General features: G+C 43.6%; 1 protein-coding gene across 15 annotated transcripts in view; it reads left to right on the top strand.

The window, feature by feature from the left end:
* LOC126981044 (receptor-type tyrosine-protein phosphatase F-like) overlaps window positions 1-11,225 on the top strand; it is an 83,820-nt gene that overhangs the window by 29,681 nt on the left and 42,914 nt on the right. For 2 of the 15 annotated variants that reach the window (XM_050831699.1, XM_050831690.1), the window contains exons 13-14: window positions 10,331-10,514; window positions 10,888-11,199. The exons of 7 other annotated variants lie outside the window; for them this stretch is intronic. In XM_050831699.1, coding sequence (XP_050687656.1) covers window positions 10,331-10,514; window positions 10,888-11,199 — 496 coding nt within the window. Of the gene's footprint in view, window positions 1-307; window positions 437-2,323; window positions 2,585-3,181; window positions 3,314-3,461; window positions 3,654-6,143; window positions 6,270-7,513; window positions 7,618-10,330; window positions 10,515-10,887; window positions 11,200-11,225 lie in introns of all 15 variants that reach the window. 6 more of the 15 variants (XM_050831698.1, XM_050831697.1, XM_050831696.1 and 3 more) reach the window with 6 other exon arrangements.

Here is an 11,225-nt window from a genome sequence, read left to right as displayed (position 1 = left end):
ATATCAATAATTGGGCCCAAAAATAAGTCTTAAGTCACCTGTACTACCACCATTTCAGTTCATGCATTCCATTGTTAGTCACGTAGTAATGCCATAAAATTCATCCTTGAAATCAGTGTTCCAGTTTTCATTGAAGCTAGAGGCAAGTTTCCGACATTACTATTCCTGAAGACCAAGTTTGTAATCCATGTTCATGTCAAGGTCATTGGTGTTGCTTCAATCCACCTTTACATACCAGCAGGTGTCTAGCTGTATTTGTTATAGCCATGCACCCACCATGGTCTAACTGGCACTATAATTCACCTAGACAACAGCTCAGGCGACGGCTCTCCCAAACTGGTGTTCGACTTCAACAAAAAGAGCAACGTTAATGCCGTGCGTCTCCTGGGCAGCCGAAGAGACAAGGACGTGCTGGCAGTGGTGCAATACCCTGAAGGTGTGTGTGTGTGTGTGTGTGTGTGTGTGTGTGTGTGTGTGTGTGTGTGTGTACCTAGTTGTATTTCCATATTTGTGGTAGTGTATATTTCTTAATTATCCTTAATATCCTGTTCCCCCAGGGCCTTCCTTACATCCAGCAGTTAAATAAACTTTCTGTACTTTCAGTTTTCTCGTGTGTATGGGGGGGGGGGGGGAGAGGCGTACGTGTGTGTTTCCTTTCCTGAACCCCTCACACTCACGTCCTTAGCCCTTTACCTCTTCACTCTTACTCTCTCTCCTCCTCCTCCTCCTCCTTCTCCTAGCTCTTTGCCTCATTTTCACTCTTATTCTCTCCTCCTCCTCCTCCTCCTCCTCCTTCTCCTAGCTCTTTGCCTCATTTTCACTCTTATTCTCTCCTCCTCCTCCTCCTCCTCCTCCTCCTCCTTCTCCTAGCTCTTTGCCTCATTTTCACTCTTATTCTCTCCTCCTCCTCCTCCTCTTCCTCCTCCTCCTAAAATTATGCAGCCTTGTTATAAGCCAGTAGGTTTGCCGTCTCCTGCTCTTCCATGTCTCCATCTTTCTTTTCACTCTTTATTCTGTAACATTTTCCTCTTTCTTTCCTTCTTCTGCTTCTTTTTTTTCACTTCCTCCACTTCTGCAATGCGTTCAATGTATTTTTGATGCGAAAATTGACCACTATTTGAAGTTCAAGAAGCAGTGAACAATAAAAAAGATTCCAGCGTACAGGGCAACTTACAGAACTTGAATTTTATTATTACAGATCAGTAGAGGTACTTACAAATATGTTGGAGAAGCTTGTTCGTATTGTGAGTGGAAAGTACGAGCGCTTGTGTGCCTCAGTGTTGGTATGGTATGTTTGGTAATTCTGCTTGTGCTGCAACTATGTTATTTTTTCTATCCAGCGTAACTATACATGTGCATGAATGTATGTGATTGATTGTGATTATGTACATAAGTGTAGAGCTGCGTGCTTGTGTGTATTTTTTTTTACAGGCAAGGAAGCAACTCAAGGCAACAACAAAAAGTAGAAAAAAGCCCGCTAATCACTGCTCCTAAAAGATAGAAGTAAAAGTGGCCAATAGAGAGGTCAATTTCGGGTGGAGAGGTGTTTTGATATATATGTACTCTCCTCTTGAAAGAGTTCAAGTCATAGGCAGGAGGAAATACAGACGAAGGAAGGCTGTTTCCAGAGTTTACCGGTGAAGGGGATGAAGGAATGAAGATGCTGGTTAGCTATATATGAATATGAAGGAAATATGTATATGTATGTGTGTATATGAAGGAAACCTATGTTTATTGTTGTCTGATGTGTTGTGATGCCCGGCGTTGGAAAGGAATTGCGTCATAAACCTAGAGGTCGAAGCACAAAGAAACTGATGTAAATGGGAGAAGGGAAGCCGTGTATGGCCACGAGACGCGAAGAAACTCCAAGAGGTCTTCAGCCACGGGGTTCCCCTTAGTTTGATGCTAGTGTCCGCCTCCCGTCTTGAGGCCCCGTGTTCAAATCCCGGGTGGTATGTTGAGAAAGGGATTTACGTCGATATTATAAGACACGTTCGCTTCTCACATCAGCTATTTCTAAAGGTCAAAGAGGGGGTCAGTCGGGTTCTAATGAGTGTTTCTTTAGGTTCACGCGGTACAGAGGAAGGGTCAAACTACCACCAGGATCATAAAACTACTCCAGAAAATGCCCCAAACTCCTACGAAAGCCTTGTCAAATAGGTTTTCTTGGGCCACGAAATGTCTTATAATACGACCTTAAATTAGTCTCCCGAATATGTCAGTTATTAGCATGCTTCGAAGAGTGGAATTCCCCTCCTCTCCCCTACAAGAGTCTTAGGTGTGTGACGTGGTGTATGTAACTGTATTCTCTCCCCATCCTCAGCCCAGTACCAGTCCCGGGTAGCCACCTTGAGAGTCAGCTTGAGAGACAATATTTCTCTCGGCATGATGAAAAGAAAACCAACTGAACAATCACCTGTCGACGTCCTGTTCCAGCGACTCCCTGATACAAATTGGGTCCCGGGTAGTCTTCCACTCTCCATCAATTCTGCCAGTTCCTCTAATGCAGGAATTTACACCTTCAAAGACACATCCATCAACATAGAAGATACACATTGGGCTAACATGGACTGGATGATAAGAGGTGCGTTCCTCGGCAGGCTGATGATCCGCCTTCTTAGGAAAAGGAGTCATTTACATGTTGATTTTACTCTCCCTTTTCCATGTCTGTACACCATCCTGTCTGCCTGATTGGTTATATGAAAAATAGGACTCTCTCTCTCTCTCTCTCTCTCTCTCTCTCTCTCTCTCTCTCTCTCTCTCTCTCTCTCTCTCTCTCTCTCTCTCTCTCTCTCTCCCCCCCCCCAGTACCACTCTATTACTAGATTCCACTAAACAACACCTCGCTTTAGCACAAACCCGATTTCGTACGAGTTACTTTTGTACTTATCATGTTAAAACCGACGCCCAGCTGTGACTCCGAAATATGTATTTTCATAAAACTAAATACTTTTCATTGTAGTAACATTTTGGCTCATATAATCTGCCTATAATGGATTGTTTCACTATTGAGATGAATACCATGTCACGAAATCATCAAAACATGATATAAAAAAATCGAATGAGTGCTTTAATATCATAAGTTTCACGTTAATTTTTTTAAACTTTTGAATATCATCTTATTCCTAATATTTAATTTAACATTTAACCCCATTATCTTTCCACGCCATCGTCCCAATAGGTTGCCGTAAGGATCTCTACGGCCCAAAATGTCGAGAGAGATGCCCACAGTGCCTCAACGGCGGCCAGTGCCACAGCCACCTGGGGACCTGTGTGTGTGCGCCGGGCTTCATCGGGAAAACCTGCCAGTACGGTAAGGCACCGCTCAGCAGGGCACAGATGACGTGTGTCCTTACCGATGTGTCCAGGGAGACGGCCCATCTGTCCTGAGAGGCATGTTAATAATTATTGTAAGCACCGCCACTACCACCGCCTTCACAAACATTTCTCGCCCGCCACAGCCTGTCCAGCGGGATGGTTTGGAAATAAGTGTCAGTTCAGCTGCAGCCAAGACTTGCGTGGCACTCAGGTGGGAGAGGAAGAGGAGCGGGAGAGAAGCTGTCGAGGACTCACCATCTGCCAGCCTTATCCGTATGGCTGTTCCTGTGCCGCAGGTTTCTCACATTATCGGCTTGGTCGGACCTGCTCAGAAGGTGTGTGTGTGTGTGTGTGTGTGTGTGTGTGTGTGTGTGTGTGTGTGTGTGTGTGTGTATTATTATTATTATTATTATTATTATTGTTATTATTATTATCATTATCATTACTGTCATTATTATTATTATTATTATTATTATTATTATTATTATTATTATTATTATTATTATTATTATTATTATTACTCCTGACTCCTGACGCCATCTTTCTTAACAAACCTCATCACATGGCAGCGCTCACGACGCCATCTAGTGACCGGGTACTCTCTAAGCTAAATTTTGGTAGATGGCAGCACTGTATCCGGTGCTTCGGCGGGAAGGTGACCAAAATACAATCAATGCCACTCATTTGCTTGTCTAAAACAGCTGTGAGGCAATTCACCACAATATATAATTAAAAAGATGAAAATAATTTCTCATGGAAATATAATGATAAAAGAAAGCATTGCTCATTTTGCTCTATGTCTTGCAAAACAAAGCCATTCTCCTGCAAACCTGACAGTCACAAATTCTTCTCGCCATCTCTTTATAACGATGCAAAGATGAGTTTAATCAGGCTTTCTGTAATATATGCATTAACTATGCACATACATCAACTGAATCAACCTCGTCTTTTGGCGGAAATAGGTTCGTGATAAATACTTATACCACTTAGTAACTCAGAAAGTTGTGTGTACAAGATGAGTCGTGTTTACAAAGGACAAGCTTCTCTCACAAAGACGGGATGGGATCACACAGACACAGACGTACTGTTTTCATGCAGTAGATTTGTGTCAATGTGATTCAGACAGATCAATCAATGGGGGCATACGCCGGGGGGACGCGTCGCCTCGCCCACCCCATGATGCCAATCCCTGGGGTCCCCCGGGCAAGTCGCGATGCAGGCCCCTTTCTCATCCCAAGTAACTCCTGGCAGGATCTATCTACTTGCTAAAGACAGGAACTCCGTGGGCATTCTCTTGGCCTCCTCCACTCAGGATTATCTCTTATAGAAGCAACCCAATGAGCAGGATCAGCTTCTGGGTAACGTGCCACGTGCCCGAATAGCCGGAGTTGGCGTTGTCGGACTATGCAGGTAATATATGTCGAATCAGTCTCACGAAGTAGTCGCTGGTTTGACACAAAGTCATTCCAGCGATATCCCATGATTCTGTGTAGACACTTATTACCAAAGGCATTAATCCGCCTCTCCAAGTCTGTTAGCCTTTTTATATTTTTTGCAAATTTATTGATTGTTTTACCCTTTCCAGTCGTTTTTTTAGCACAGTCGCTTATTAAAACATATTGCCCTTTCATTTTGCCGTCGGTTGATACCAAAAACATTTCTGTAGCCCAAGAAATAAGAGAGTTATGGCGATTCACCCCAAAACGGTTGATTTTCCAAAATTCACGGCTTAATGACAAGGGTGGGGCAAGTTTCCGGTCCATAGTGTAGGGTTCACTTTGAGTATGCCTGCATCTCATGTGTAGTAGACAGAGTGGAGTCAAAGGCTCTTCGTCTCATCAGCTCCCCCCCTCTTACTAGCATACTTCTTAAATTTCGCCGCAATGTTGCATCTCTTTCTATCTTCTATCGATACTTTCATGCTGACTGCTCTTCTGAACTTGCTAACTGCATGCCTCCCTCCATCCCACTGCCCCGCTGCACACGACTCTCTGCTCCTGCACATCCCTATTATATCCAAAATCCCTTATGCAGGAGTTAACCAGCGTCTTCATTCTGTTATCCTTTCGCTGGTAAACTCTGGAATAGCCTTCCTTCGTATGTATTTCCTTCTGCCTACGACTTAAACTCATTCAAGAGGAGAGTATCAAGACACCTCTCCACCCGAAAATGACCTTTCTTTTGGCCTCTTTTTCCTTCTGCTCTTATTCGGAGCAGAATTTAGTGGGCTGTTTTATGTCTTTGTTGTCTTTGTTTTCCACTAGCTGTAAAAAAAAAGTACCTTGTAGCAGTAGCAGAAGCAGCACCAGCACCAGTAGAAACAACTAGTAGTAGTAGTAGTAGTAGTAGTAGTAGTAGTAGTAGTAGTAGCAGCAATAATAATAGTAGTAGTAGCAATAATAGTAGTAGTAGTAGTAGTAGTAGTAGTAGTAGTAGTGGTAGTAGTAGTAGAGTAGTAGTAGTAGTAGTAGTAGTAGCAGCAATAATAGTAGTAGTAGTAGAGTAGTAGGAGTAGTAGTAGTAGCAATAATAGTAATTGGGATAGTAATAGCGGTAGTAGTAGGGGTAGTAGGAGTAGTAGTAGTAGTAGTAGTAGTAGTAGGAGGAGGAGGAGGAAGAGGAAGAGGAAAAAGAGGAGGAGGAGGAGGAGGAGAAGAAGGAGGAGGAGGAGGTGTCACCATTGTTGTTGTTGTTGTATATTCAAGCAAGAAAATTGGAACCAGAAGTAGAGGAAATAACGACGATGGTGAAGTTACGTTGGGTGCTGAGCCTCATTGTTTAAGAGGTAAGAATACTAATCAGTGTCGGCTGTGGTGGTTTTCCAGAGTGCCCCACTGGTCACTATGGTGCGGACTGTGAACAGAAGTGCCAAAACTGTCTCAATGATAAGTGCCACCCTGACTCGGGAACCTGCGTACGGGGTTGCCAGCGCGGGAAGGTCTGCAGGAAAGGTGCGTGCCTCTGTGTTTACCGGGTGGTGCCCAGGCAGGGGTGAGGAACAGGTGAGAAAAGTAATGCCAGCCACCAGTTTATTTTTCAGCCTCTTCCCACCTCCATAAAATATAAAAAGAAAAATAATAATAATAATAAATAGTTTAAAGATTTGGCCTGCATGATACATACATACATACACAATAGATACATTCAAGAATAGGAGGATAAATTCACTAGGCTTACAGGAGCTGCTTTGTATAGGCCAACCGACCTCTTGCAGACTCCTTACGCTCTTTTGTTCTTATGTTCTTATGAAGAGTCATAAAGGCCAGTGGTAAACAAACATTTCGGAGAAGACATTATGAATGACTACGTAAGTCAACAATAACTAAGCTGTAAAAGGGATAAGAGCACTCATTTTGCGCCTCCCCCCTACAACGCAATCCCGGGGATCCTTATGAACAAGTCTCCATGCAGACCTGACAGAACCCACCAACCTGCTCAGTCCACGAGCACTGTGGGCGCCCTCTTATCACACTGGATGTCTCGTACAGATATACAACCTGGTGGGCTGGGTTGACTTCTGGGTAGCGTAATATAATTATGCCCATATATTGAATTTTCTGTTGTGGTCTTCTACACAAAAATGCTCTTGTGAAGCGGATGATCTGTGATGCTGCCTTGGGTGAGTATTTCTATGCCAGCCACGGGAAATGGTTTTAAAGCGAAATATAAGAGGAACGTAAAAATGCATTCACAAAAAAGTTATACGAAAAAACGAACTTAGGAAAATAATAGATCAAAAGAAAGCAAAACTTACAAATTTACAAGGAGGTAAAGAAAATGGTAAGTAGAATGGAAAAGTAGGATGTCATAGTATAGTTAAGGTAATGAAACAAAGGAAATAATGATCAAAAGAAATGATGCCAAAGGAATAAGCAGCCAGGGAGTGAAACCAAAGTGGCCAGCACACCACTCTGAGAGAGGGAGGCTGAGTATTGCATGTAACCAAGAGGATGAAGGAAGAGTGAAGTAGGTCCAAGCATAATGGTGATTTAGAAATCAGTGCTGGTGATGTACTGCAGATAGTGAAAAGAAATGTTTTGTTTGCTTCATTGGTTGTACTATTTTATTCATGTTATCACAGACCATTTATCATTATCCAAATGAACCCATATTCATGGTTCACTGCGTTTACTCTTTTGTCATATCTTTGTAAATCGGCATTCTGCTCTACCTTTCCCACTCCTCTGTTTGACAGATATGCCCTCCCCTGATGTCAGTCTCACCCCTCTCCACCGTGGATTCTCGGCCTCTTGGAAAGCCTCCACTGACAAGGACACCTACTACTTCATTTCCCACGAGGTAAGTCGTACGTGCTCTCTCTTAAGGTTATGTACCTATATATGCATTTCATCCTTCTCTTGTGAGCATAAATTGCAAGTGAAGCTGAAGTAGCTACACACTCGGTCTCTTGTTGCAGTGCAGGCTTCTACCGATGTGTGAAACTTCAGAGAAGGAGGTGCTCTGTGTCAAACTCAACTCTGTATTAGACCAGTGCCCCCTCCCCCCCCACCCAAGACACATTCATTGTCTTGGGGGACTTAATGCTACTACTGGCACTGGCAGAATTGGCTTTGAGTTATGTGTTAGTTCTCCATGGTTTAGGTACCAGAAATACCAACAGCTCTCTCCTTCTGAATTTTGCAAGATCCAGGAAGTTGAGAATTGCAGGTCCTAGGTGCCAGAGACCTGAGCTGCACACAGCTTGACTTGGTGCAGAGTTCTTTGGAATTGACCTTAGGCTTATTGTTGCATCACTTAAGCTTCATGTCAGGTCAAGAAGAATCTCGAGATGTAATACTGCAGTATGATTACGTCTCTGTTTCATATCGAGAGACTGAAGGACTTGACTTTTGGCCCATGAGTATTATGCAGTGACAATCTTTAATCGGCCCAATGTGCTCAAGACCGTTGAGAGCTCCGTAGAACTGTGAGATACCTTCAAACGTGAAACTTCAGACTTCAAAGGTGTGCATTGGAGAGCTCCCAAGATCAAGGAGTGGTTTTGCCTTCGAGGAGACGCTGGGAAACAGTGAGAAAAGTCACAATGCCATGGGCTTGCTGGGAATTGAGACCAATATAGGGTTCTGTCACTTAGGACTAGAGCGGAATACAAGGAGAGAGAGATGTCAGGAGTCTCGCAGAGGACTACTTACTAACTAGCGGGGGGCCTGTTGAGAGCCATTTTAACACAAATGACCTTTGACCTGCTTAAAGATTCCTGAAGAACTCCGCTCCAGGCCTCCCTCTCAGGTGGGTCCTATATGAAGAGTGGATTTTTTTTTTTTTTTTTTTTTTTTTTTGTGTACAGGAAAGGAGCAGCTGAAGGGCATAAAAAGAGAAATGAGAAATAATGAAAAAAAATCCCGCAAAACACTGTCCCTATAAAAAGAGTTTAGAAGAGTGGCCAAAAGAGAGGTCAATTTCGGAAGGAGAGGTGTCCTGATACTCTCCTCCTGAAAGAATTCAAGTCATAGGAGAAACTACTGACAAAGGAAGATTCTTCCAGAGTTTACCAGTATAAGGGATGAAAGAATGAAGATGCTGATTAACTTTTGCATAAGGGATTTGGACAGCATAGCGATGAGTTGGAGTAGAAAGTCGAGTGTAGCGGGGTCGCGGGAGGGGGGGCAGGCATCCAGTTAACAAGTTCAGAAAAGCAGTTAGTATGAAAATATCGATAGAAGACAGAAAGAGATGCAACATGGCGGCGGAATTTAAGAGGTAGAAGACTGTCAGTATGAGGAGGTGAGTTGATGAGACGAAGAGCCTTTGACTCTACTCTGTCCAAGAGAGCTGTGTGTGTGTGGACCCCCCCCCCCTCCTCACATGAGATGCATGCTCCATACGAGGGCGGACAAGGCCCTTGTATATGGATAGCAACTGTGCAGGGGAGAAAAACTGGCGGAGACGATACAGAACGCCCAACTTTGAGGAAGCTGATTTAGTAAACGAGGAGATATGAGGTTTCCAGTTGAGATTTTGAGTTAAGGATAGACCGAGGATGTTTAGTGTAGAAGAGGGGGACTCTGAGTGTTATCGAAGAATAGGGGATAGGTGTTTGGAAGATTGTGTCGAGTTGACAGATGGAGAAATTGAGTTTCTGAGGCGTTGAAGGACACCAAGTTCTTCCTGCTCAATCAGAAATGATAGTAAGGTAACTAAGGTCTGAGGTTAAGGGTTCTGCGGCCTCCAGCCTGGAATCATGTAGTTCCTGTTGGGAGGGTCTTCTATCAAAAGTAGTGCAGATTAGAGTCGTCGACGTAAGAATAGATAGGACAGTTTGTTTTGGAAAGATTGTCAATAAACAACAGAGAGTGGGAGATAGGACAGAGCCTTGCGGAACACCACTATTGATAGGTTTAGATAAAGGTTGCCTTGTGTCAGACATGGATCAGCAGAGGGCTTATTGGGCTAAGGACTTTGATCAGTTGAAGCTACGTGGCGGACCCTCCGAGTAGGCAACTTCCAACTGCTTGGGTGCAAATGACGAAGGCTGATCTACCTATTGACGAAAGTCCACCCTCTCTAGACGAGGGATGCTAGTGCACCAGTTTCTCCCTCCCACCTTGGTCTTCATTTCCTAACTGCAGACATACCATCTCACATTATTTTGGGCACTCTGTTAGCCAGGCTGAGACTGAAATGGTACTGTTTGCTATGCCTAAAGCCTGATCAAATGCTCATCACCCTGCCCGCCTGAAGATCATTTTATTATTTTTTCACCTCGTGTAGCTTGGAAGGCGAAGCTTCCAAATGAGGTATGTGTTTTGGCAATTGCATCTGAGATCATCCATCGAGGAGGGTGACCCTTAGGTATCCAACGAACACTAGCCTTTCCTTGTCCACCAAAAATGGGTTTTCATGCTTCACGACCAACAAAACTATTATCTCACACAGTGCCTTCATGGTGTAGTAGTCAGCAAGTATCTCTATGTTTCATTTGGATCCTCAAGCTTGCTCTTACAAAGGGTGCTTAGCCTATCCAGCTCATATTATGTTTTCAACCCAATAGCTTTTACACCGCCATGACTGCCGGGTTAATGACACGGAGAGGCGTCACCAGCACCTTCTCACCACACTTGAGTACAATACCACCGCCTTGTTGCAACACGCAGCCTACAATGTGTGTGTGGTGGCAAGCTCCCCCAAGGCCCGCAGGCGCCCCATCTGCTCCATGGTGGTCACACTCCCTGAGGGTAATATAGGGCAGCCAAAGCCCTGCTACGTTTTTTTCAAACAAATGGACCTAAATACACCGACAATTCTTACATAATATAGATATTTGAACATCCTCTATGTATTCTATTGTTTTAAGAATGAAGTACATGCGCATCAAAATATGCTTGTTCATTTTCTTTTATATCACCACATAATTACTTCATGTGATACATTTTACTAAACTCACATCACATCCTCCTGTAACAGGCAATGGGTCTCATAATATCACATTCTAACAGGTCTTTCTAATTTGTAATGGTAATAAGTACTACGTATGTAGTAACACTATAGAACATAAATCTTGGTATATTAATAGCTTTTAATATGCTCACAGAGGTTCTCTTTTGTCAGTGCCCAGTGTAAACATTACAAGTCTTGAATGTGTTGATGCTGGGAAGACTCTGACCTGCTTCGTCAATGTGTCTGGTGGCTGTGAAAACTACAATGGGCCAAATGCAACAGTCACCTTCACTCTTCATGCCAAACTGGCCTGCTCAGACCCTCTCACCACATTGAAAAATTTCACTAAACTCTCGGACACTACAGCAAACGCATCTTTTTCTGACTATCTACATGGTGAGACGTATCAAGTGACTGCAGAAGTGGGGAACAACATTGGGCCTGGAGACAGAAGAAACATGAACTTCACCACAAATGCCAGAGGTAAGTCTCCACAGCGCTTCTCACCA

This window comes from Eriocheir sinensis, chromosome 46, assembly GCF_024679095.1.
Source record: "Eriocheir sinensis breed Jianghai 21 chromosome 46, ASM2467909v1, whole genome shotgun sequence".
Taxonomy (NCBI): Eukaryota; Metazoa; Arthropoda; class Malacostraca; order Decapoda; family Varunidae; genus Eriocheir; species Eriocheir sinensis.
This window is presented reverse-complemented; position numbering and strand designations above follow the sequence as displayed.